The sequence below is a fragment of the Oncorhynchus mykiss genome, chromosome 27 (assembly GCF_057628025.1).
Source record: "Oncorhynchus mykiss isolate SJ-2025 chromosome 27, ASM5762802v1, whole genome shotgun sequence".
Classification (NCBI taxonomy): Eukaryota; Metazoa; Chordata; class Actinopteri; order Salmoniformes; family Salmonidae; genus Oncorhynchus; species Oncorhynchus mykiss.
This window is the reverse complement of record NC_143048.1, coordinates 30,202,397-30,230,375: the sequence shown is the minus strand read 5'-3', so window position 1 is coordinate 30,230,375 and position 27,979 is coordinate 30,202,397. Positions and strand designations below refer to the sequence as shown.

The 27,979-nt window shown below is 47.9% G+C and overlaps 1 protein-coding gene and 1 pseudogene across 2 annotated transcripts; one reads left to right on the top strand and one right to left on the bottom strand.

Annotated features, from left to right (window-relative positions):
* Positions 1 to 474: 474 nt before the first annotated feature.
* On the bottom strand, positions 475 to 7,376 carry LOC149971294 (uncharacterized; annotated as a pseudogene).
* Positions 7,377 to 20,119: 12,743 nt separating this feature from the next.
* On the top strand, positions 20,120 to 26,889 carry LOC110507150 (cis-aconitate decarboxylase-like). Of its 2 annotated transcripts, XM_021587004.3 has the most exons (6): positions 20,120 to 20,342; positions 20,994 to 21,051; positions 21,639 to 21,826; positions 22,616 to 22,708; positions 23,124 to 23,329; positions 24,212 to 26,889. In XM_021587004.3, exons 1-6 carry the CDS (start codon positions 20,325 to 20,327, stop codon positions 25,155 to 25,157), a joined length of 1,509 nt encoding a protein of 502 aa, XP_021442679.2. In that variant the 5' UTR covers positions 20,120 to 20,324; the 3' UTR covers positions 25,158 to 26,889. The 2 variants fall into 2 exon arrangements, with proteins under 2 accessions (XP_021442679.2, XP_090080246.1); XM_090224120.1 differs by lacking the exon at positions 20,120 to 20,342 and having other exon boundaries at positions 20,932 to 21,051.
* The last annotated feature ends 1,090 nt before the right edge of the window (positions 26,890 to 27,979 follow it).

Here is a 27,979-nt window from a genome sequence, read left to right as displayed (position 1 = left end):
TTATTGAAAAAAAAAAATATAAAAACATATATATAATATATATATATTTCCACAATGAACTAATAATATGCGTAATAATGTATGCAGTTCATGCTAAGGATGCTAAGGGTTGGTCTGCCAGCCATGTTTATACACTACAGTTATCTTCAAGAGGGGGTGGTTAGAGCATTGGGCCAGTAACTGAAAGGTTGCTAGATCGAATCCCCGAGCTGACAAGGTCAAATCTGTTGTTCTGCCCCTGAACAAGGCAATTATCCCACTGTTCCTAGGCTGTCATTGAAATAATAATTTGTTCTTAACTGACTTGCCTAGTTAAATAAAGGTTAAATAAATAAAAACATTTTAAAAAAGAGAACACTCTTCATTGGCTGGTGGCCTGAGATGTGTGTGTCCAGTACCTGATCTGAGTGTCATCATTGGTGAACAGAGGATGGTGGATGGATTTGAGAATGGAGGAGAGAGGGAAGGTCATCCTCACAGCATACTGCTCTTCACCCTCTCAAAGATCTGTTGGATCCTGATAGCTGGGACACAGCCCTCCCTCATGATGCTACTTGTACCTAGGGGAGGAGGAAACAAGACTGACTAAGTGATCATTGACACACAAGGGACCATGGGGTGAGACTACGGTTGCAAAGTCCTGGTAACTTTAACTAAATTCCTGGTTGGACGATTCCGAAAATTCTTTCTTCAAACCTTCTGAAATCCAGGAATCTTCCAACTGGGATTTCTTGAAATTTGGGGAAAGTTATTGGAATGTTCCAACCCCAGGTGAGACAACCCACAGCCTAAGGGGTTAGTTATGACATCATACTTTCATCTATCTTGAGGCAGTTGACCACTGTGGAGGCTACGACCTCGTTGGAATCCGAGTCACACAAAACACCCTGGATCTTATGGCCCAGACGACTGAAACACACGCAGATAGAGGAGACAGTGTCACTATCAGTACTAGGGAGACAGTATCTGAGTAAATTCAGATTCTGGTTCAGAACTGCATAAAGAATAAATAACATCTACATTATGGCCTAGTAACCAGTAGAGGACTAACACATTAGCATAACTGTATGTTTACACAGCAGGCTGACTGATATGAAACCAAATCAAATAAATTTTGTTTGTCGCATACACATGGTTAGCAGATGTTAATGCGAGTGTAGCGAAATGCTTCTAGTTCTGACAATGCAGTAATAACCAACAAGTAATCTAGCTAACAATTCCAAAACTACTACTACTATCCCCAAAGTGTAAGGGGATAAAGAATATGTGCATAAAGATATATGAATGAGTGATGGTACAGAACGGCATAGGCAAGATACAGTAGATGGTATTGAGTACAGTATATACATATGAGATGAGTATGTAAACAAAGTGGCATAGTTAGTGGCTAGTGATACATGTATTACATAAAGATGCAGTAGATGATATAGAGTACAGTATATACGTATACATATGAGATGAATAATGTAGGGTATGTAAACATTATATTAGGTAGCATTGTTTAAAGTGGCTAGTGATATATTTTACATCATTTCCCATCAATTCCCATTATTAAAGTGGCTAGAGTTGAGTCAGTGTGTTGGCAGCAGCCACTCAATGTTAGTGGTGGCTGTTTAACAGTCTGATGGCCTTGAGATTCAGTTTGTCTGTGATGTGTACGCCGAGGAACTTAAAACTTACTACCCTCTCCACTACTGTTCCATCGATGTGGATAGGGGGGTGTTCTCTCTGCTGTTTACTGAAGTCCACAATCATCTCCTTAGTTTTGTTGACTTTGAGTGTGAGGTTATTTTCCTGACACCACACCCCGAGGGCCCTCACCTCCTCCCTGTAGGCCGTCTCGTCGTTGTTGGTAATCAAGCCTACCACTGTTGTGTTGTCCGCAAACTAGATGATTGAGTTGGAGGCGTGCGTGCCCACACAGTCTTGGGTGAACAGGGAGTACAGGAGAGGGCTCAGAACGCACCCTTGTGGGGCCCCAGTGTTGAGGATCAGCGGGGTGGAGATGTTGTTGCCTACCCTCACCACCTGGGGGGCGGCCCGTCAGGAAGTCCAGTACCCAGTTGCACAGGGCGGGGTCGAGACCCAAGAGCTTGATGACGAGCTTGGAGGGCACTATGGTGTTAAATGCCGAGCTGTAGTCGATGAACAGCATTCTCACATAGGTATTCCTCTTGTCCAGATGGGTTAGGGCAGTGTGCAGTGTGGTTGAGATTGCATCGTCTGTGGACCTATTTGGGCGATAAGCAAATTGGAGTGGGTCTAGGGTGTCAGGTAGGGTGGAGGTGATATGGTCCTTGACTAGTCTCTCAAAGCACTTCATGATGACGGAAGTGAGTGCTACGGGGCGGTAGTCGTTTAACTCAGTTACCTTAGCTTTCTTGGGAACAGGAACAATGGTGGCCCTCTTGAAGCATGTGGGAACAACAGACTGGGATAGGGATTGATTGAATATGTCCGTAAACACACCAGCCAGCTGGTCTGCGCATGCTCTGAGGGCGCGGCTGGGGATGCCGGTCTGGGCCTGCAGCCTTGCGAGGGTTAACACATTTAAATGTTTTCCTCACGTCGGCTGCAGTGAAGGAGAGTCCGCATGTTTTGGTTGTGGGCCGTGTCAGTGGCACTGTATTGTCCTCAAAGCGGGCCTTGGAGCAGGACATCCTGGTCCGTGACTGGGCTGGTTTTCTTTTTGTAATCCGTGATTGACTGTAGACCCTGCCACATACCTCTTGTGTCTGAGCCGTTGAATTGAGATTCTACTTTGTCTCTATACTGACAGGAAAGATCAAACCGCTCTATAACCATCCTCCTGGATGCATAAATACTTCAATACTGACGTTTCTCTCAGCATCACATCAAATAGTGCTCTGCAGGTTAAATAGTCATCATTTGATGAAACCCATATGAAGATAGCATAGCTGTCAAAACGTTGGTATCTAATAATTACATTGGTGCTGCAGTGTGCACCATTTATTTCATTGTATAAATGTGATAATTTACCACTATAAGGTTTAATAAGTAAGCACCAACAGTCTTAAATACATTTTGATAGACCTGATGACCATGTTGTGGTGCATGCTGTCGGGTTCTCCGATGGGATTGGCAGAGGTGATGACTAGTTGAATGGTGACATCACACAGGTGTCCGGTGACTCGGTCAGGGACTCGGGACAGAACCGAATGCAACGGAATAGAAATGGAAAAGGAGTGTGTTGTTCTCACAAGTGGCGGGGCAGCAGTCTCTGAGAGAAGGTACAGTTGACCAGCGATACTAGGGCTCCATACACACAGATGAAAAGCAAGGGCTGATTTCAAGGTTTTACTGCTAACCTACAAAGCATTACATGGGCTTGCTCCTATCTATCTCTCTGATTTGGTCCTGCCGTACATACCTGCACGTACGCTACGGTCACAAGACGCAGGCCTCCTAATTGTCCCTAGAATTTTTAAGCAAACAGCTGGAGGCAGGGCTTTCTCCTATAGAGCTCCATTTTTATGGAACGGTCTGCCTACCCATGTCAGAGACGCAAACTCGGTCTCAACCTTTAAGTCTCTACTGAAGACTCATCTCTTCAGTGGGTCATATGATTGAGTGTAGTCTGGCCCAGGAGTGGGAGGGTGAACGGAAAGGCTCTGGAGCAACGAACCACCCTTGCTGTCTCTGCCTGGCCGGTTCCCCTCTTTCCACTGGGATTCTCTGCCTCTAACCCTATTACAGGGGCTGAGTCACTGGCTTTACTGGGGCTCTCTCATGCCGTCCCTGGAGGAGGTGCGTCACCTGAGTGGGTTGAGTCACTGATGTGGTCATCCTGTCTGGGTTGGCGCCCCCCCCCCCCCCCCTTAAGTTGTGCCGTGGCGGAGGTCTTTGTGGGCTATACTCAGCCTTGTCTCAGGATGGTAAGTTGGTGGTTGAAGATATCCCTCTAGTGGTGTGGGGGCTGTGCTTTGGCAAAGTGGGTGGGGTTATATCCTTCCTGTTTGGCCCTGTCCGGAGGTGTCCTCGGAGTGGGCCACAGTGTCTCCTGACCCCTCCTGTCTCAGCCTCCAGTATTTATGCTGCAGTAGTTTATGTGTCGGGGGGCTAGGGTCAGTTTGTTATATCTGGAGTACTTCTCCTGTCCTATTCGGTGTCCTGTGTGAATCTAAGTGTGCGTTCTCTAATTCTCTCCTTCTCTCTTTCTCTCTCTCGGAGGACCTGAGCCCTAGGACCATGCCCCAGGACTACCTGACATGATGACTCCTTGCTGTCCCCAGTCCACCTGGCTGTGTTGCTGCTCCAGTTTAAACTGTTCTGCCTTATTATTATTCGACCATGCTGATCATTTATGAATATTTGAACATCTTGGCCATGTTCTGTTATAATCTCCACCCGGCACAGCCAGAAGAGGACTGGCCATCCCACATATGCTCTCTCTAATTCTCTCTTTCTTTCTCTCTCTCGGAGGACCTGAGCCCTAGGACCATGCCCCAGGAATACCTGACATGATGACTCCTTGCTGTCCCCAGTCCACCTGACTGTGCTGCTGCTCCAGTTTCAACTATTCTGCCTTGTTATTATTCGACCATGCTGGTCATTTATGAACATTTGAACATCTTGACCATGTTTTGTTATAATATCCACCCGGCACAGCCAGAAGAGGACTGGCCACCCCACATAGCCTGGTTCCTCTCTAGGTTTCTTCCTAGGTTTTGGCCTTTCTAGGGAGTTTTTCCTAGCCACCGTGCTTCTTCACCTGCATTGCTTGCTGTTTGGGGTTTTAGGCTGGGTTTCTGTACAGCACTTTGAGATATCAGCTGATGTACGAAGGGCTATATAAAATAAATTTGATTGATTGATTGAGATGATAGAGAAGACAGCTAGCATGGCAACTGCAGGAAGAACGCCAGGGCAATGTTAGAACAGTAACATTTAACTGACGTCTAGGTATCAAAACACTGCGTATATGATGCAATGTTTTGAACAGAAAGCATACATGGTCACTGTGGCAGAGATAATGTGAGGTCTGAGACAAGTGCTGTAAGAGCTGTGTAAATGGAATGAGGTGAGGAACTGGTTCCTTACTCTCCAACTGGTAGGGGAGCTGTTGGAAGGTGGACAGGAGGAAACAGACCAGGACCACCTCCATGACCGTGGTCAGAGACAAGAGGACCAGGTTCCCATACACAGCTGGGGGGGGGGGGGGGGGGGGGGGGTGGAGAGATGGAGAGGTGGAGCAGAGACATGCAGAAAGTTAGGAAAACAGGATGAATATACTGCATGTGTCCCTAATGACCCCCTATGCCCTATATCAGGCTTCCCCAACGGCGGCCCACAGGCGATTTTATTTGGCCCCTAAAATTTTCTGATCAAAATAATTTGTTGGACATAAAAGACCGGAAAACACCAGCAAATCAGCTCCAAGTGATTTTAGTTTTGGAAATCTGTTCCAAAGTATTCCCACACATAATAGAGAGATATATGTGATCGTATAGAAATGACTATGTTTTAGTCAAATGTTATATCTGTTTGGGCTTCCTGCGGTCAATTTACAGTCTACAAATTATTTGTAATCAACTTTTTTTTTACCAAGGCCTATAAGGGTATAAGGAGTAGGGTGCCAAACACAACCTCAGTTTTCACTCTTTTTATCTGTTGAAGCAGGTGAAGAGGTAGATTTTGGTCATTTCATGAGCATGAGGAAAGCGTTCAAGTCCAGAAAAGCAATGACTACAGCTGTGAACCCTATGGACCCTGCTGGAGAGATCTGTAGCATGAGGCCTGAAAACAGATAAGAGAGTACTGGTTACTAAACAGGTCACAGAGCATGGAGACGACAACAACAACAGCAACACTGACTAATTTTGCTGCAAATCTCCTTTTGAAATTATTGTATGATTTAGGCTAAACTTAAAGGCACATTCTTCCTGTTAGGATCTGTCAATGTGTGAAAAGTGTGTGCATGTCAGTGCCAAAGATACATTTTCGTTTTGTGTAAACCTAATGGATAATAAAGTATTCTAATCTTTCAGGGTACATCCCAAATGGTACCCTATTCCCTATATAGTTCACTAAATTTGACAAGAGCCCTATATAGGGAATTGGGTGTCATTTAGGAGGCAGCACAAGTCAACCGTGTACCTGCGAAGCGATACCATGTCCATGTAGCCCAGACAAGAAGGGATGAAGATGGGATGACGGACCCAAACCTCTGTCCTCCCCTGACCTGCAGTCTGCTGACCAACCCCTGTACCACTGTTCCCAACACCAGCACCCACGGAACGCTCAGCCGCAGGAACACCAACCGCTGACTGGACAAGGCCGAGTGGTGCGCCGAGAGAGCTACCAACCCATTGGTCAGGTAGAATAGAGTGTCAGTGATCTGAATGGTCGGTGGTGATGATGACAGCGCCCCCTGGAGATTCCCCGGGGAACATCAGCATCACAGGAAGGAGCGGAGGCGGTAAGAGGAGACGAGCTGAGGACCCACGGGGATCAGAATTTTCTCAGAAATAGAGTTGATAAGGCGGCAGAACTTCGCGAGGAGTGGGCAAATAGGGAGGAGGACACCCCAAAGAACATGTAGTGCCCCTGGAGGGGGATCTGCGGGACAGTGGAGACGGACAGCAGCAGGAACAATGCATTGTGGGCAACTTCCAGGGCTTTGTTACTCAGACTCACCACTAGGAGGAGCAGCACCGCGGTCACGAAGAACCATTCACCAACCATCGACTGTCTCCCAGCAGCCACCTCTCCTTCCGACACAATTACGGGTGTCAACACAAACTCCTCCTATGCCTTGGTCAGCCAGTAAGTGGCGTGCAGTCCAGCCTAGATGGCCAGGTAGCCGTCATGGCGAAGGTGAGCTTAGTAGCTGTAGAGGAGCTGAGCAGCAGAGAGGATGGACACCCACACGGGCCCCAGGGAGAAGGATGTGAAGTAGCCGAAGATGTAGAACAGCAGGATGAAAGGAGACACAGTGTCACAAAAAAAAAACTGAGCGCCTGGGGTTCAGTGTACCTCGTGTTCTTCTTCTTCTCCTGTCAAAGGCTCTGAGCACTGGCCAAAGGGATTTGATTGGTCCCAAGTAAGAGAACGTTAAATAGGGGGGTGCCGAACTCTCTCAGGATGTAGCACTGTGCCAGGCCTTTCACCAGCATGGCGGCGCTGCCGTACACGGCGAAAGGGAGGATGAGGAGTTCTAGAATACCGGAGACAATCAGTGGCCAGGCGGAGGACACTCCCAATACCGCAACCTTGAACAGCAGAGTCAGCGTGATGGCGCCAAATACGATGACATTTACCATGGCTGAGCAGAAGGCCAACAGGAAGGAGAGGAGGGTGTAGGGGAGTTCAGCTGACAGGGATAGATTGGTTATGAAAGAAGTGGGTGTTGTCATGCTGCTCATTAGGTCATGTGACAGGATCAAGTTGGTAGTGATTGGTTGGGAGACACCCTGGAAGATGCATGTGGTGCCGTAGCTCCCCCAGAGTGGTGCATAGCTCCCCCAGAGTGGTGCCGTAGCTCCCCCAGAGTGGTGCCATAGCTCCCCCAGAGTGGTACCGTAACTCCCCCAGAGTGGTACCGTAACTCCCCCAGAGTGGTGCGTAGCTCCCCCAGAGTGGTGCCGTAGCTCCCCCAGAGTGGTGCCGTAACTCCCCCAGAGTGGTGCCGCAACTCCCCCAGAGTGGTGCCGCAGCTTCCCCAGAGTGGTGCCGTAGCTTCCCCAGAGTGGTGCCGTAGCTCCCCCAGAGTGGTGTGTAACTCCCCCAGAGTGGTGCCGTAGCTCCCCCAGAGTGGTGCCGTAGCTCCCCCAGAGTGGTGCCGTAGCTCCCCCAGAGTGGTGCCGTAGCTCCCCCAGAGTGGTGCCGTAGCTCCCCCAGAGTGGTGCGTAGCTCCCCCAGAGTGGTGCTTAGCTCCCCCAGAGTGGTGCCGTAGCTCCCCCAGAGTGGTGCCGTAGCTCCCCCAGAGTGGTGCTTAGTTGATGAAGGCAGTGCTGCTTACAAGGCTGGAAATCAGCTGACACATTCCACCTATCAGGATCAGGTGAACACCTGCAAACACACAACACTGTTAGTGATGTTGAACAAACACTTAAAACAGACAACAGCAAAAACAAAGAGTAGAGTTAGTCATTGTGATAGTGATCATGATGGATGGATTGATTAGCGTACCTGCCAGGATGTTTTCCATCCTGTGCGCCTGTACTCCGGTCCTAGTGGTGTTGAAGTTCTGCAGTAGAACCAGGAACGCACTGATCCCATTGGATAACATGCCCAACACCCCCAGCTCACCATAGAAACTGGCATGAAAACCATCAGAGGTTGCCATGGCATCTGTCGTTTCAGCTACAGCTGTAAAGCAACAGAGACAGTAATAATATTATGTGAACAGGAGAGAGGACAGCGAAGAAAATAATAAAAGAGAGACGGATGAATGATGAACATACAAGCTATTCAGTACCCTATTATTCCAGCATCAATCTGGGTTGAAGTGTTTAACTATAAGCCTCTAGGCTGGGGTCCCAAATGGCACCCTATTCCCTATGGGCCATGGTCAAAAGTAGTTCACTATATAGGGAATAGGGTGCCATTTGGGATGCAGGAACCCTAGACTGGTGTGGTTAGGCTGTTCTGTCTGTCAACACTCTCCTCGAACCCAGGGCTAAGTCTACCTCTTGCTCTAAATTTAAACCCAACATTGTCTCATTCCTGTCCTGCCAGTTTCTTTATTCTGTGGATTGGAAATAAAGTATAAATGTGTTTCTAGTATAAATGTGTTTCTAGTATAAATGTGTTTTGGACAATAAACAACCAGAGGATATATTTGCAGAGTTGATGATGTCACTGGCCCAGTCATGGAGATATAAATATTATGTTGACTGGGACAGATTAGTTGACACAGGTCCTTCCCAGACAGAGAAAAACAGGCATAATTGGAGCTTACTGTCTAGAAAGGGCTCAGGTTAAGATTCAGCTCGATACTTTGTGTTATTTATCACTGAACATAATGATCACGTCGCCGTCTATATGAAAAACAGTAATCTACACTTTACTTTTTATCAAAACACACTTGTGAATTACCATATCCCTCCCTGCCTTTCTCTCTCTTACTCACTTTTCCCTCTCTCTCCCTCCTCCCCGTACTTACTCAGCAATCCCTCTCAAAGAGCCCAGCAGTACCTCTCTACTCCATGTCCTACCTAGTGTCAGATAGGTGCTGAGTCTCATATCCACACACTCCCAATAACAAACACAGGAGTCATAGTGCAGTAAGGGTGACTGGAGGGAGCCAATGTACAGCCGGTGCCTGTGCCTAGAGAGATAGGAGGCTGCTGCCTAGAGAGATAGGAGGCTGCTGCCTATAGAGATGGGAGGCCACTGCCTAGAGAGATAGGAGGCTGCTGCTTAGAGAAATAGGAGTCTGCTTCGTATAGAGATAGGAGGCTGCTGCCCAGAGAGATAGGACACTGCTGCCTAGAGAGAAGGAAGGCTGCTGCCTAGAGAGATAGGAGGCTGCTGCCTAGAGAGATAGTAGGCTGCTGCCAAGAGAGATGGGAGGATGCTGCCTAGAGAGATAGGAGGCTGCTGCCTAGAGAGATAGGAGGCTGCTGCCTAGACAGATAGGAGGCTGCTGCCTATAGAGATGGGAGGCCACTGCCTAGAGAGATAGGAGGCTGCTGCTTAGAGAAATAGGAGTCTGCTTCCTATAGAGATAGGAGGCTGCTGCTTAGAGAAATAGGAGTCTGCTTCCTAGAGAAATAGGAGTCTGCTTCCTAGAGAGATAGGATGTCGCTGCTTAGAGAGGCTGCTGGTGCCTAGAGCGATGGGAGGCTGCTGCCCAGAGAGATAGGACACTGCTGCCTAGAGAGAAGGAAGGCTGCTGCCTAGAGAGATAGGAGGCTGCTGCCTAGAGAGATAGTAGGCTGCTGCCAAGAGAGATGGGAGGATGCTGCCTAGAGAGATAGGAGGCTGCTGCCTAGAGAGATAGGAGGCTGCTGCATAGAGAAAATGAGGCTCCTGCCTAGAGAGATAGGATGCTCCTGCCTAGAGATAGAGGATGCTCCTGCCTAGAGAGAGAGTATGCTCCTGCCTAGAGGGAAAGGATGCTCCTGCCTAGAGAGAGAGGATGCTCCTGCCTAGAGAGAAGGAGGCTCCTGCCTAGAGAGATAGGATGCTCCTGCCGAGAGAGATAGGATGCTCCTGCCTAGAAAGATAGGAGGCTGCTGCCTAGAGAGATAGGAGGCTCCTGCCTAGAGAGATGGGAGGAGGGTGCCTAGAGAGATAGGAGGCTGCTGCCTAGAGAGATAGGAGGCTGCTCCCTAGAGAGAAGGAGGCTCCTGCCTAGAGAGATAGGATGCTCCTGCCTAGAGAGATAGGATGCTTCTGCCTAGAGAGAAGCAGGGTCCTGCCTAGAGAGATAGGATGCTACTGCCTAGAGAGATAGGATGCGGGTGCCTAGAAAGATGGGAGGCTGCTGCTTAACGAGATGGGAGGCTGCTGCCTAGAGAGATGGGAGGCTGCTGTCTAGAGAGATGGGAGGCTGCTGTCTAGAGAGATGGGAGGCTGCTGCTTAGAGAGATGGGAGGCTGCTGCCTAGAGAGATGGGAGGCTGCTGCCTAGAGAGATGGGAGGCTGCTGCCTAGAGAGATAGGAGGCTGCTGCCTAGAGAGATTGGAGGCTGCTGCCAAGATAGATAGGACTCCGCTGCCTAGAGATATAGGAGGCTGCTGCCCAGAGAGATAGGACACTGCTGCCTAGAGAGATGGGAGGCTGCTGCCTAGAGAGATAGGAGGCAGCTGCCTATAGAGAAGGGGGCAGCTGCCTAGAGAGAAGGAGGCTCCTGCCTAGAGAGATAGGATGCTCCTGCCTAGAGAGATAGGAGGCAGCTGCCTAGAGAGTTAGGAGGCTGCTGCCTAGAGAGATAGGAGGCAGCTGCATAGAGAGATAGGAGGCAGCTGCCTAGAGAGATAGGAGGCAGCTGCCTAGAGAGGAGGCTCCTGCCTAGAGAGATAGGATGCTCCTGCCTAGAGAGATGGGAGGCTGCTGCCTAGAGAAATAGGAGGCTGCTGCCTAGAGATATGGGAGGTTGCTGCTTAGAAATGCTGCTGCTGCCCAGAGAGATGGAAGTCTGCTTCCTAGAGAGATGAGAGGCTACTGCCTAGAGAGATGGAACGTTGCTGCCTAGAGAGATGGGAGTCTGCTGCCTAGAGAGATAGGAGGCTACTGCCTAGAGAGATGGGAGGTTGCTGCCTAGATATATAGGAGGCTGCTGCCTAGAGAGATAGGAGGCTGCTGCCTAGACAAATAGGAGTCTGCTGCCTAGAGAGATAGGAGGTTGCTGCTTAGAGAGGCTGCTGCTGCCTAGAGAGATGGGAGGCTGCTGCCTATAGAGATAGGGGCAGCTGCCTAGAGAGAAGGAGGCTCCTGCCTAGAGAGATAGGAGGCAGCTGCCTAGAAAATTAGGAGGCTGCTTCCTATAGAGATAGTTAGGCAGCTGCCTACAGAGGAGGCTCCTGCCTAGAGAGATAGGATGCTCCTGCCTAGAGAGATAGGAGGCTGCTGCCTAGAGAGATAGGAGGCTGCTGCCTAGAGAGATAGGAGGCTGCTGCCTAGAGAGATAGGAGGTTGCTGCCCAGAGATATAGGACACTGCTGCCTAGAGAGATGGGAGGCTGCTGCCTATAGAGATAGGGGAGGTTGCTGCCCAGAGAGATAGGACACTGCTGCCTAGAGAGATAGGAGGCTGCTGCCTATAGAAATTGGAGGCTTCTGCCGAGAGAGAGAGAGGAGGTTGCTGCTTAGAGGGGCTGCTGCTGCCTAGAGAGATGGGAGGCTGCTGCCAAGAGACTTAGGACGCTGCTGCCTAGAGAGATGGGAGGCTGCTGCCTAGAGAGATAGCAGGCAGCTGCCTAGAGAGGAGGCTCCTTCCTAGAGAAATAGGATGCTCCTGCCTAGATAGATGGGAGGCTGCTGCCTAGAGAGATGGGAGGCTGCTGCATAGAGAGATGGGAGGCTGCTTCTTATTGAAATGGGAGGCTGAGCCTAGAGAGATAGGACGCTGCTGCCTATAGAGATTGGAGGCTTCTGCCGAGAGAGAGAGAGGAGGTTGCTGCTTAGAGGGGCTGCTGCTGCCTAGAGAGATGGGAGGCTGCTGCCAAGAGACTTAGGACGCTGCTGCCTAGAGAGATGGGAGGCTGCTGCTTAAAGAGATTGGAGGCTGCTGCCTAGAGAGATAGGAGGCAGCTGCCTAGAGAGATAGGAGGCTAATTCCTAGAGAGATAGGATGTTCCTGCCTAGAGAGAAGGAGGCTCCTGCCTAGAGAGATGGAACGCTGCTGCCTAGAGAGATGGGAGTCTGCTGCCTAGAGAGATAGGAGGCTACTGCCTAGAGAGATGGGAGGTTGCTGCTTAGAGAGGCTGCTGCTGCCTAGAGAGATAGGACACTGCTGCCTAGAGAGATGGGAGGCTGCTGCCTATAGAGATAGGGGCAGCTGCCTAGAGAGAAGGAGGCTCCTGCCTAGAGAGATAGGAGGCAGCTGCCTAGAGAATTAGGAGGCTGCTTCCTAGAGAGATAGGAGGCAGCTGCCTACAGAGGAGGCTCCTGCCTAGAGATATAGGATGCTCCTGCCTAGAGAGATAGGAGGCTGCTGCCTAGAGAGATAGGAGGCTGCTGCCTAGAGAGATAGGAGGCTGCTGCCTAGAGAGATGAGGTTGCTGCCCAGAGAGATAGGAGGCTGCTGCCTAGAGAGATAGGAGGTTGCTGCCCAGAGATATAGGACACTGCTGCCTAGAGAGATGGGAGGCTGCTGCCTATAGAGATAGGGGAGGTTGCTGCCCAGAGAGATAGGACACTGCTGCCTAGAGAGATGGGAGGCTGCTGCCTATAGAGATAGGGACAGCTGCCTAGAGAGAAGGAGGCTCCTGCCTAGAGAGATAGGATGCTCCTGCCTAGAGAGATAGGAGGCTGCTGCCTAGAGAGATAGGAGGCTGCTGCCTAGAGAGATAGGAGGCTGCTGCCTAGAGAGATAGGAGGCTGCTGCCTACAGAGGAGTCTCCTGCCTAGAGAGATAGGATGCTCCTGCCTAGAGAGATAGGAGGCTGCTGCCTAGAGAGATAGGAGGCTGCTGCCTAGAGAGATAGGAGGCTGCTGCCTAGAGAGATGGGAGGCTGCTGCCTAGAGAGATGGGAGGCTGCTGCCTAGAGAGATGGGAGGCTGCTGCCTAGAGAGATGGGAGGCTGCTGCCTAGAGAGATAGGAGGCAGCTGCCTAGAGAGTTAGGAGGCTGCTGCCTAGAGAGTTAGGAGGCTGCTGCCTAGAGAGATGGGAGGCTGCTGCCTAGAGAGATGGGATGCTGCTGCCTAGAAAGATAGGAGGCTGCTGCCTAGAGAGTTAGGAGGCTGCTGCCTAGAGAGTTAGGAGGCTGCTGCCTAGAGAGTGAGGAGGCTGCTGCCTAGAGAGATGGGATGCTGCTGCCTAGAGAGATATGAGGCTGCTGCCTAGAGAGATGGGAGGCTGCTGCCTAGAGAGATAGGAGGCTGCTGCCACTACTAGCTGATGATGATGATGCTCAGATGAGTTTGATCGAACAGAGAGAGAAGACGTTGCTTGCAGATGTTCTGGAAGAAAGTTTGTCAACATATTGGTAGGGATGTTTGCAACTCTTTCTTATTGGTCTATTAACTAATTTACCACCTGGTGATGTCAGACAGGCCAAACTCCATCCCACCAAAACAGGTTTCAAACAGTTCTTACACTAAAAGGATATTATCATAATTTTCACAACTTCACAGTATTATTCCAACCTCAGTGTGAAAATATACACTGAGTGTACAAAACATTAGGTACATTGAGTTATTATTATTTTTTAATTTTACCCCCTTTTTCTCCCCAATTTCGTGGTATCCAATTGTTGTAGTGGCTACTATCTTGTCTCATCGCTACAACTCCCATACGGGCTCAGGAGAGACGAAGGTTGAAAGTCATGCGTCCTCCGATACACCACCCAACCAAGCCGCACTGCTTCTTAACACAGCGCGCATCCAACCCAGAAGCCAGCCACACCAATGTGTCGGAGGAAACACAGTGTACCTGGTAACCTTGGTTAGCGCGCACTGCACTTGGTCCGCCACAGGAGTCGCTGGTGCACGATGAGACAAGGACATCCCTACCGACCAAGCCCTCCCTAACCCGGACGACGCTAGGCCAATTATGCGTCGCCCCACGGACCTCCCGGTCGCGGCCGGTTACGACAGAGCGCAAACCCAGAGTCTCTTTTGGCACAGCTGGCGCTGCAGTACAGCACCCTTAACCACTGCGCCACCCGGGAGGCCGATTGAGTTATTTTTTTATTTAACATTTGTTTAACTCGGCAAGTCAGTTAAGAACAAATTCTTATTTACAAACAGTTGCACCCCCCTTTTCGCCCTCAAAACACCCTCAATTAGTCGGGTATGGACTCTAAACGGTGTCCAATGCTTCAAACAACAAACGTTAAAACCGCAACAGTCCTAACTGGTGCATAAAACACAAAGACAGGAACAATCACCCACAAAATACCCAACGAATATGGCTGCCTAAATATGGTTCCCAATCAGAGACAACAATAAACACCTGCCTCTGATTGAGAACCAATCTAGGCAACCATAGACTTACCTAGACACCTAAACTGAACACAACCCCATATATCTACAAAAACCCCTAGACAAGACACATAAATCACCCATATCACACCCTGGCCTAACCAAAATAATAAAGAAAACAAAGATAACTAAGGCCAGGGCGTGACAGTACCCTGTGACAGTGATCACCGAGCCTGCCCAACCTTACCTGGTTGATTGCTCCCGGTCGCCCTGCTCCCGGTCGCCCTGCCAGTGCGGCGAGGTGGAATAGCCCGCAGTGGGCTGTGCAGGCGAACCGGGGACACCATGCGTAAGGCTGGTGCCATGTACGCCGGCCCAAGGAGACGCACTGGAGACCAGATGCGTAGAGCCGGATTCATGGCACTTGGCTCGATGCCCACTCTAGCCCGGCCGATGCGAGGAGCTGGTATATACCGCACCGGGCTATGCACCCGCACTGGGGACACCGTGCCCTCCACAGCATAACACGGTGCCTGCCTGGTCTCTCTCGCTCTCCGGTAAGCACAGGAAGTTGGCGCAGGTCTCCTACCTGGCTACCATACTTCCTGTGTGCCACCCCCAATACATTTTAGGGGCTGACTCTCGGGCTTCCTACCGCGCCGCCGTGCTCGTTTCTCCAACGCCATTCTCCTATAACCCTCCTCGCACTGCTCCAGCGAATCCCATGCGGGCTCCGGCACTCTCCCTCGGTCGACCGCCCACCTGTCTATCTCTTCCCAAGTCGTATAGTCCAGATTCTGCTCCCAAGTCCAATAATCCTGACATCGCTGCTCCTCCTGCAGCTGCCTGTCACCACGCCGCTTGGTCCTGTTGTGGTGGGTGATTCTGTCACAATTTCTTCCTTCAAAGGAGAGGTGGACCAAAACACAGCATGGTTATAGTTCATGGTTCTTTAATAAGAAAACTCAACCATGAACAAACTACAAACCAATAACCGTGAAAACCGTAACAGTCCTAACTGGTGCATACAACACAGAGACAGGAAACAATCACCCACAAAATACCCAAAGAATATGGCTGCCTAAATATGGTTCCCAATCAGAGACAACAATAAACACCTGCCTCTGATTGAGAACCAATCAAGGCAACCGTAGACTTACAGTGCCTTGCGAAAGTATTCGGCCCCCTTGAACTTTGCGACCTTTTCTCACATTTCAGGCTTCAAACATAAAGATATAAAACTGTATTTTTTGTGAAGAATCAACAACAAGTGGGACACAATCATGAAGTGGAATGACATTTATTGGATATTTCAAACTTTTTTAACAAATCAAAAACTGAAAAATTGGGCGTGCAAAATTATTCAGCCCCCTTAAGTTAATACTTTGTAGCGCCACCTTTTGCTGCGATTACAGCTGTAAGTCGCTTGGGGTATGTCTCTATCAGTTTTGCACATCGAGAGACTGACATTTTTTCCCATTCCTCCTTGCAAAACAGCTCGAGCTCAGTGAGGTTGGATGGAGAGCATTTGTGAACAGCAGTTTTCAGTTCTTTCCACAGATTCTCGATTGGATTCAGGTCTGGACTTTGACTTGGCCATTCTAACACCTGGATATGTTTATTTTTGAACCATTCCATTGTAGATTTTGCTTTATGTTTTGGATCATTGTCTTGTTGGAAGACAAATCTCCATCCTAGTCTCAGGTCTTTTGCAGACTCCATCAGGTTTTCTTCGAGAATGGTCCTGTATTTGGCTCCATCCATCTTCCCATCAATTTTAACCATCTTCCCTGTCCCTGCTGAAGAAAAGCAGGCCCAAACCATGATGCTGCCACCACCATGTTTGACAGTGGGGAAGGTGTGTTCAGCTGTGTTGCTTTTACGCCAAACATAACGTTTTGCATTGTTGCCAAAAAGTTACATTTTGGTTTCATCTGACCAGAGCACCTTCTTCCACATGTTTGGTGTGTCTCCCAGGTGGCTTGTGGCAAACTTTAAACAACACTTTTTATGGATATCTTTAAGAAATGGCTTTCTTCTTGCCACTCTTCCATAAAGGCCAGATTTGTGCAATATAAGACTGATTGTTGTCCTATGGACAGAGTCTCCCACCTCAGCTGTAGATCTCTGCAGTTCATCCAGAGTGATCATGGGCCTCTTGGCTGCATCTCTGATCAGTCTTCTCCTCGTATGAGCTGGAAGTTTAGAGGGACGGCCAGGTCTTGGTAGATTTGCAGTGGTCTGATACTCCTTCCATTTCAATATTATCGCTTGCACAGTGCTCCTTGGGATGTTTAAAGCTTGGGAAATATTTTTGTATCCAAATCCAGCTTTAAACTTCTTCACAACAGTATCTCGGACCTGCCTGGTGTGTTCCTTGTTCTTCTCTCTGCGCTTTTAACGGACCTCTGAGACTATCACAGTGCAGGTGCATTTATACGGAGACTTGATTACACACAGGTGGATTGTATTTATCATCATTAGTCATTTAGGTCAACATTGGATCATTCAGAGATCCTCACTGAACTTCTGGAGAGAGTTTGCTGCACTGAAAGTAAAGGGGCTGAATAATTTTGCACGCCCAATTTTTCAGTTTTTGATTTGTTAAAAAAGTTTGAAATATCCAATAAATGTCGTTCCACTTCATGATTGTGTCCCACTTGTTGTTGATTCCTCACAAAAAAATACAGTTTTATATCTTTATGTTTGAAGCCTGAAATGTGGCAAAAGGTCGCAAAGTTCAAGGGGGCCGAATACTTTCGCAAGGCACTGTACCTAGACACCTAAACTGAACACAACCCCATAAATCTACAAAAACCCCTAGACAAGATTGACAACACATAAATCACCCATATCACACCCTGGCCTAACCAAAATAATAAAGAAAACAAAGATAACTAAGGCCAGGGCGTGACAGCAGTGCTGCAGTTCTTGACACACTCAAACCGGTTAGTCTATGTCATGGAAAGAGCTTTCTACTGTCAGTGTATGTAAAACACAGGAAAATCCTGTTTTTGACTGCACTGATTTTCTAAGTAGAAAATATGCAACAATGTTGCATTTTAAAAGCCATTTATATTTAATGACGTGCACTTTAATATAGACCACATGGAGAATTCAATCAATCAGATTTGTTAATATTAATAGATTTGCTAAAGTGCCTAAATTCCAAATTTGACACCACGCCGGCACCACGCATCAGGCCTCCAGTGCGCCTCCAGGGTCCAGTACTCCCTGTTCCTGCTCCTCGCACTCGCCCTGAGGTGCGTGTCCCCAGCCCGGTACCACCAGTGCCGGCACCACGCACCAGGTCTATAGTGCGCCTCCAGGGTCCAGTACTCCCTGTTCCTGCTCCTCGCACTCGCCCTGAGGTGCGTGTCCCCAGCCCGGTACCACCAGTGCCGGCACCACACACCAGGCCTATAGTGCGCCTCGTCAGTCCAGAGCGTCCGGCAACAATACCCAGCCCAGAGCGTCCGGCTACAGTACCCAGCCCAGAGCGTCCGGCTACAGTACCCAGCCCAGAGCGTCCGGCTACAGTACCCAGCCCAGAGCGTCCGGCTACAGTCTACAGACCGGAACCTCCTACCACGGGCCGCAGACCGGAACCTCCTACGTCGGGTCGCAGTCCGGAACCTACCACGACGGGTCACCATCCGGATCCCTCCAGTCCGGATCCGCCAGCCAGCCAGGAGACGCCAGAGCCGTCAGCCAACCAGGAGCTGCCGTTGCCGCCTGTCAAGCCGGCGATGCTGGAATCTCCCTCTTGTCCGGAGCTGCCAGAGCCGCTCCTCAGTCCAGTGATGCCCTCTACGATGATCTTCAGTCTGGGGCCCGCTGCGAGGGTCCCCGCTTCAGAGGCGCCACCTAAGTGGGCCAAGACTGAGGTAGAGCGGGGTCCACGTCCTGCACCCGAGCCGCCTCTGTGAAAAAGGCCTACCCGGACCCTCCCCTTTAGATTAGGTTTTGCGGCCGGAGTCCGCACCTTTGTGGGGGGGTACTGTTATGCCCTGACCTGAGTATTCTTTGTTTTCTTTATTGTTTTGGTTAGGTCAGGTTGTGACATGGGTGATGTATGTGTTTTTTGTACTGTCTAGGGGTTTTGTAGGTTTTTGGGGTTGTTGACTATCTAGGTGTTATATATGTCTATGGTTGCCTAGATTGGTTCTCAATTAGAGGCAGGTGTGTATCGTTGTCTCTGATTGGGAACCATATTTAGGCAGCCATCTTTGGGTAATTCGTGGGTTATTGTCTATGTCTAGTTGCCTGTGTCTGCACTGTTTATATACAGCGTCACGGTCATTTGTTGTTTTGTAAGTTTGACTTAGTGTTCTTTCTTCATTAAATATAGAAGATGTATTCATATCACGCTGCGCCTTGGTCTCCTCCATTCAATGAACGTGACACATACACATGTTTAGCAGATGTCAGGTTGCAGTTGGAAATTAGATCTTGTTTTCAACTAGCTTACCTGGTTAAACAATGGTGAAATAAATGTTAAATAAAAAATTGTCAGTGTAGTGAAATTCTTGTAAAAAAAACAAGTTGCTTAGGGGCTGGAAGCGCGGCTGCCCTATCTTTCGGCGCCATCTTTCATCTGTAAAGCCCTAGTTATTTTGTTGCGTTGACAATGTATGTTCTGAAGATTAATGAAATAAAGGTTTTTAAAAAATGCAAATAAACCTAGCCCTCATTTTAAGATCAACCGATCATCTGAACTGAACTCTTGTTTTAATATGGTGAAACTATTCCTTTTAAACAATGAGACATTGAACATCTAGTCAAATCAGTGTAAAAGCAGGTGGACTGGTTCTACTCTTTAAAAAAAAAAAAAAAAACATTTTGTGGTGAAAAACTGGGTGGGTGGAGCAGAACACGTCAACCCTGTTATCCATAGATAAACAGGCTAGACATGTCTAAACAATTCACTTTTAAAAAATTGTTTTTTTACTTGCATTCAATTGCCCCTCCCTATTGCACACAAGCTTCCATCCCATTGTCACAAGGGAATTTATGGCTGATTTAAGGTGAAATCGTCAACCCTGATACTTTTTTTTACACATTTTTTATTTATTTAACCTCTTGTTTTTAATTGGTTCAACATATGCTCTTTATGACATCATTTTTTTGCCCCACCAAGTCACACATCTCATAAGGCACCGAATTGGTGGAATGACCCCCCTGCCCCTCTCTGTCCTGTATCAGGGATCTTTATCTCTCTGGAGTATAACAATGACACCTTACCTAAGAAGAAAATGCCTTCCTCCTGATGCTGATGATAGTGAGGGAAAATCCCAGCTTGTTATCGGAGTAGAGGTTCTTGTTTGTGGAATTTCCTGCCTCTCTCTGTCCCCCTGTATGCCCCTCCCACACTTATCTGCCCCCCCCCCTCCCGCCCCTCTCAGTCCCCCTCCCTGCCCTTCCCTGCCCCTCTCTGTTACCCCCCCTCCCTGCCACCCCCCCCTCCCTGCCCCTCCATCCCACTCCCTCCCCCTCCCTGCCCAGTATCGGGGATCTTTGTCCCTCTGGAATATAAAAGACTGACAGACTTCACCTGAGAGACAACCTGCCTCCTCTTCTACATATTTTCTTCCTCCATCCATTCATCTGTCCCTCCATCTCACCAACAGATCTACGAGGAAGAGAAATAAGAATTGAGAGAAGGAGGACAAACAGAGAGAAGAGCCCAAAACGACAAAACAGAGGACAGACAGTCAAACAACGAGGGAAGAATTTAACCACAGAGAGAGTGACAACAGACAGAGAACATGCTCTTCAAAGTACAGGTAAGCACCAGTCACTATTGTCACTCACTATGCATATAACCTATATGAGAATTATATGAAATGATTGATATTTATAGTATGGGTCTCTCTCTATCCCATTCCCTGTCAGTATGTCTGGTTAGAGACCTAGAAAGGATGTTGTTGACTGTTGGTGATGTGTGTGGCTGTAATATGAGCTATATGGACACCATGCATTAACTGATTAATCATACATTGATATGTGTTAGTCTCTCTCTATTCCCACTGACCGTCAGTGTGTGAGGTTGGAAGCCGAGAGAGAATAAAGTTGTATGTCTGTCTGTCTGTCTGTCTGTCTGTCTGTCTGTCTGTCTGTCTGTCTGTCTGTCTGTCTGTCTGTCTGTCTGTCTGTCTGTCTGTCTGTCTGTCTGTCTGTCTGTCTGTCTGTCTGTCTGTCTGTGATTTGTATGGTGAATACTTCAAGACTCAAGCTTTATCATCTTATACGATCAGGTGTTTCTTAAAATAATTTGATGTAGTCATGGGGAATTCTGTTTTAATGACTCACGTCACACCTGGCTACACACAGCTCCCCAAGCTGTTTTATGTTCATTCTCTCTCTCTATCTTTCTCTCTATCCGTCTGTCAGGACTGTATTACTGACATATGGCTGTCTGTTTGTGTGTTTGTCAGAGATCCATCAGACCCATGTCTGCTACACTGAGAGGACTCCACCAGTCTGCCCTGGAAGGTAAGCTCTGCTCAGCACTCTACTCTGTACTGTGTACTCTCTGCTGTCGCCATCCTGTGTTAGGATTTTCCTTCATCACAATATCAAAACACACACACACACACACACACACACATACACTGGCTTGGATATGAGAAAGCTTATGTTTGACAGTAGTAAATATTGGTCTGTTCTGTTCTATTCATACAGGATGTGTTGGTCAGGTCTATACTGTACATAGACCTAGGCTACATAGACCTACATTGACATAGGCTGTCTGTGTTGATTCTCTAACTCTCCTCTGTTTCTCTGTCTCAGTTCAGATGTGAATAAACTGAGCTTAGAACATACTGGGGAAGTTTTAAACATTCCTGTCTACTCCTGTCCTCGTCTCCCTTCTTCTCCCCTCTCCTCGTCCACACCTCTCCCCTTTCCCCTCTCTCCTCCTCCTCTCCCCCTTTCTTCCTTCCCCTTTCCACCTCTCCTCCCTCACCCCTCACTCCCCCTCCGCCTCCTCCTCTCCTCCCCCTCATCCTCCTTCTCTCCTCATCATCCTCCTCATCACTCTTCATTTCCTCCCATCCCCCTCCTCTCCTCCTTCCTTCCAGCGATACAGCGTCCAGCCTCAGAGGACAGTGTGACGGACAGTTTTGGACAGTTTATCCAGGGTGTCCAGCCCCACCATCTGACCCCCACCCTGCTCCACCGTAGCAAGAGGATGGTTCTGGACTCCATCGGAGTGGGACTACTGGGCAGCACCACACACGTCTTCCAGCTGGCCCTACAGCACTGTCAGGTGAGATAATAGAATGGATACTTTATTGTCCATTGGTTACATCAGAAACTTGTCTTCTGCCTTTCCCAACACCCGATATACACACGCACACACGTTGAGAGGCACAGGGTCAGCCGCACAGAGCGCCCCTGGATACAGAGCAATTGTGGGGGGTTAAGTGCCTTGCTCAAGGGCCCAACGGCAGGCGATGGTGTATGGGCTCAGAGACTAGCAGCTTCTCAACTGCTAGTTCAGTTCCATTCCCATTTTTGTGTCGCCTGAGACTTGAACCAGCATCTTTCAGCTTCCTTTTCTCCTCGTCTCCTTCCCTTCACCCTTCACCCTACCCCTAACTGATGTGAAAGCAGATAGCTTGTAGTGATGTCAGTCTACCAGGTTGGCACACCAGTGCAGATGAAGGAGAGGACACAACATGAAGAGGCAAGGGCTTTCCCTTACTGACAGCTCAGCCCAGTGTTGTAACAGTGTGTAAGAGACAGCTTGCAGACAACACACAGTCACTGGAACTAGGGTTAAGGTTAGACAGAGACAGTTGACAGACTACATAACTGTTAGAGGCAGACACTCTGTCATCACTTAGTCAGGACAGGAATGAAGGAATGTACTCTGTAAAAATTGGTCACTCACAGTCCCCATGGCGATTAAGTTCATGTGTAGCTGTGTGGAAACACAGCGTGATATGGACACAGTGTTGTTAGGAAGAGGAGAAAAACAGGTTGTTTTAACAGTTATGTTGTCCATCTGTTCTTTCTCTCTACCTCTCCCTACTATCTCTCCTGTGTCCTGCAGCACATGTATGCTCCCGATGACGTCAGTTCTGTTTACGGACGCAGAGGAATCAGACTCTCCCCAACCCTTGCTGCCTTCGTCAATGGAGTGGCCGTGAGTAGATACATCTACAGTAGATCTGTATAGACATGAGTGTAGATATATGTAAGGTAGAAGAGCATAAACACTGTAGCGGAGAGACAGTAGCTACGGTAGTAGGAACCAAAAATCTTAAATTATGACTCATCAGACCAAAGTACAGATCTAATGTCCATTGCTCGTGCACCACAGAGACCTTCATGTCTTAAAGTAGTGATGGAATGTTGTTCCTGTTGCTTATTTGAGCTGTTCTTACCATGATATGGACTTGGTCTTATACCACATCACCACCACCACCACCACAATCATTCAGCCACGCAACCTGGAAAAAGGAACCCCTCAACCTTCACCTTCTGTTTATCTGTTGTCTGTTGTGTTTGGGCTAACTGTGCCTATTGTGTGCCTGTTGCGTGTCGGTTGTCCTGTACAGACCCACTCCATGGACTTTGACGACACCTGGCACCCTGCTACTCACCCGTCGGGGGCGGTCCTTCCTGCCCTACTGGCAGTCAGCGATATGCTGCCCAACAACAGAAAGCCTAGTGGGCGGGACTTCCTGTTGGCCTTCAACGTTGGGATAGAGGTCCAGGGACGCCTGATGAGGTTCTCCAACGAGGCTCAGAATATCCCCAAGAGGTGAGGACTGGACCATTTCTCTGGTGCTCTCTATGGGGCTGTAAAATACAGTATTCTCAGGTCTGTTTGTTTGGTATTCTACCAGCCTGCCTCTGGGATAGGAGAAGCTCAGTGGCTAGTCTAATTTGTTTAGTTTAACAGGTGGATTCTCTCAGACATAGGTGTTTAAACACCATTACAGCCGTTCTACTGTGTTTACACTGTGAGAATGTGGTGAAATGACTTATCATTTGTTAAATCCCTCAATACCGCTAAAACAGACTCTCAGCCTCTTCTCCCTACGCAGACCTAAACTGTATAGACCAGATGGCTGTCCTGTCCAGTAGTATTCCATTCTGCACTAGACAGACACCTGTCCTCACTTTAGACAAATGCAAGTTAGCGTTTTTGATCAGGAATCTTGTTCTGGAGGCAGCTCTGCAGAGTGGTCACTATTTGGCACAGGCACAAAGTCATACAATCAGATTTGAAACCTAACCGTAACCTTAACCACACTGCTATTCCTATTGCCTAACTCTAACCTTAAATTAAGACCAAGAAGCTAATATTTGTTTTCATGAATATAGCCAATTTTGATTTTGCAGCTGGCTTATCTAAGGGGAAAGCGCTCAGTTCTGCCTCCAGGACAAGATCCACGACAATAAACGTCAACCTGCTAGACAGACACTTGTACTCACTGGCCCAGGAATCATTTAATAATGACTGAGACAGACACTTTACTCAAGATTACTCAATTAGGCTGCTACTAAAATAGACATGTTTATTTTAGTTTTAGTTTAGTCATCAACCTGTGCTTCCAAAACATCTGCTCTCTCTCTGTCCCCCCCTCCCTCCGTCCCTCCCTCTCTCCACCCCCCTTCCACACCCCTACCCTCACTCCAGATTCCACCCCCCCACCGTCGTGGGTACTCTGGGTAGTGCTGCAGCCTGCGCCCGCCTCCTCTCTCTGGAACGCTCTCAGTGTAGCCACGCCCTGGCCATCGCTGCCAGCCTATCAGGAGCCCCCATGGCGAATGCGGCCACCCAGTCTAAACCCCTCCACATCGGAAACGCTGCGCGGCTGGGGCTGGAGGCGGCTCTGCTGTCCTCAATAGGACTGGAGGCCTCTCCCAGGGTCCTGGATGACACCTCCGGGGTCGCGGGGTTCAGTGCCTTCTACGAGGACTACGCCCCACAGCCTCTGACGTCTCCAGAGGAGGTGGGGTTGCGGTTCCTACTAGAGGACCAGGACATGGGGTTCAAGAGGTTCCCGGCCCACCTGGGGATGCACTGGGTGGCCGACGCTGCTGCCTCAGTGCACAAGCTACTGCTGGGGGAGCTGGGGTCACAGGGGATGGGGCGAGGGTCACAGGTTGTAGGTCAGGTGCAGGACATTTTGCTGAGGGTTCCCCACTCCAAGTACATTAACCGTCCATTCCCGGAGTCGGAGCACCAGGCCAGACACTCCTTCCAGTTCAATGCCTGCTCTGCACTGCTGGATGGGGAGGTCACCGTGTTCTCATTCTCCCAGGAGGCACTACAGCGACCCGACCTGCTGGCCTTGCTGGGGCGTGTCCGCGTTGAGCATCCCCATGACAACCCGGCTAACTTTGACAACATGTATGGCGAGGTGCAGGTGACGCTGGTGGGTGGGGATGTGCTGAAGGGACGCTGTGATACTTTCTATGGTCACTGGCGCAACCCGCTGACCAATGAGAGCCTGAAGAAGAAGTTCTGTAGCAACGCTGGTGCGGTCCTACCCAGGGAAAAGGTGGAGGGGCTGATTGAGGCTGTAGAGGGACTGGACAGACTGGAGGACTGCTCTCCTCTACTGGCACAGCTGCAGTGAAACACACACATCACAGACGTGCACACACACACAAACAAATATACACCTCATCACATCACTCTTTTCTGACCAGCTGATCTTTCTGCATTTCACATCAGGTGTCTATAGACATATACAGGCCATGAGCTTGCATCTTCAGGTGTGCATGACTTATGTTGGTTTTGGATGTTCTGTTTGCCAGTGGTGTAAAGTAGTTAAGTAAAAATACTTTAAAGTACTACTTAAGCAGTTTTTGGGGGTTTTCATTTTATTTCACCACATTCATCACATTCACCACAACATAGTGAATGGCAGCATAGCCTAGTGGTTTGAGTGTTGGACTAGTAACCGAAAGGTTGCAAGACAGAATCCCCGAGCTGACAAGGTACAAAATCTGCTGTTCTTCCCCTGAACAAGGCAGTTAACCCACTGTTCCTATGCCGTTGTTGAAAATAAGAATTTGTTCTTAATACTGACTTGCATATTAAAATACATTTTGAATGCTTAACAGGACAGAAAAATGGTCCAATTCACACACTTATCAAGGCAGCATCCCTGCTCATCCCTACTCCCTCTGATTTGGTGGACTCACTAAACACAAATGCTTCATTTGTAAATGATGTCTGAGTGTTGGAGTGTGCCCCTGACTATCCGTAAATAAATACAAAATACTTAGGTATATATTTTAATTCCATTTACTTTTGATACTTAAGTATATTTCAAATCAAATACTTTTAGACTTTTGCTCAATAAGTATTTTACTGGGTGACTCACTTGAGTCATTTTCTGTTAAGGTATCTTTACTTTTACTCAAGTATGGCAATTGGGTACTTTTTTCCACCACTGCTGTTTACTATAGTGTCATGAAGGGTGTAACGGTTTTCTGTATGAGAAGGAGAGTCGGACCAAAATGCAGCGTGTAGATTGCGATCCATGTTTTAATAACCAAACGCAAAACACGAATCAATACAAACACTACAAAATAAAGAACGTAACGAAAACCTAAACAGCCCTATCTGGTGAAAACACATAGACAGGAACAATCACCCACAAACACACAGTGAAACCCAGGCTACCTAAATATGGTTCCCAATCAGAGACAATGACGAACACCTGCCTCTGATTGAGAACCATATCAGGCCGAACATAGAACTGGACAAACTAGACATGTAACATAGAACGCCCACTCAGATCACACCCTGACCAACCAAAACATAGAAACATACAAAGCAAACTATGGTCAGGGTGTGACAAAGGGACTTTGCTTGTAGCATTTTAACACTTTCTACTGTGAGACAAGTTATGATGAAGAATCTACTTCCACTGTGAGGGAAGAGACATTTAACTGCATTGAATGATTTAAAGAAGTAAAGCTAAATTAAGTTCAAATTAAGAATCTACCTCCAATGTGAGGGAGGTGGGATAGACTATAGGTGATTAACTTTAACTGTACATGAAATTATCTAAACAACCAAAGCTAAATTATTATAACGTACTGTACCTTTTACTGCATCCATTTATGTATTTACTGTGTTTACTTGACAATGTATCTCTACCGTTCTGTGTGGATTGGGAGAATGGAAACAATTAATTTGAAGGATGGCTGTGCTATAGATGTATATGTACATCAAATTAATGTACTTCATTTTCTTATTCTGTATTTTGAGATTACATTTTGAGATTATATTATATCAATTGTGTATTATTCTATACTTTCATCTCTAAATAAAAAGGCTGAAAACTCTGCATCTCACCTGTTTTCTCCTCTTTGTTTAACTCACTGTATCAGAAGCATTGCTTTCACTCTGCTAACAAATATATTGTTTTTAAGATATTGTAAAAACATGAACCATCAACTCAGTGTCACATATTTTCCTGGTTGTAGTTTCTAAGGGAAAATATACACGTTATTTTCTCATCCTCGATTTCAGATCCTAATGGTCAGTATATTATTGTGGTTGGGACACTGTATTCCAGTGAGAGCATAAACTGGCGCTCACCTTTTTGGGTGTGCATATCAGAACGTTTCCACATAGAAATCGAAACATTCTATTGTGGTTTTCTTGGTAGCCTATTGGTTTTCATGGTTGTAAATGGAACAGTACATATTGGAAACATGTTCAGGCTGGCATAGCTTAATTGATTACATGGGTCGAATTTGATCAGAAGTGTATTGTGCCATATGACAACTTGTTGCTGTACTCGTGAGCGGCATGGGTACGCTCCAACCTGTCACTTCAAAAGCACTCAATTAATGGTCTTGGAGACTCAACACCTGAACTTTACGGTTGTGATATAGCTTGATATAAGCAGAATTCTAGCTGTCCAGATAGAGTTGACCATATGTGTTTTACACAGTATCATTGCTGTTTATTTGACTTTATTTCCAAGATGGCGTAGCAATGCAGACGTGGTTTGTTGTCCTCTTGTTTACTTTTTGTATTTTTCTTCTTTTTTTGTATATATTTCAATATATTTTCAATCTCTTTTCCATTTTTTTATTAAATATACCTTCCGGTAACCCGCCTCACCCAATGTGACACGGATCCGCTATTTTTTAGACCTTATAGCCAGAACCTCCATCAAAAGCTAGCCATCAGAAGCTAAGCAGCTAATTAGCTACTAGCTATTTAGTCATTGTTAGTCACTGCTAGCGGCCTTTACCTTCAGCACAGACACCAGCTGTTTTTTTTGCCTGGATAATACTTGCCAGCCTGCCTGTATCGGACTGTTTTCTCCACTACAATGCCAGATTCCTGATCACTCGGCTACTCAGCCGATGCCTCCCGGACTCTACCCCTAACACGGCTAGAATCCACTACACCACCAGATCCTTGCCGTAA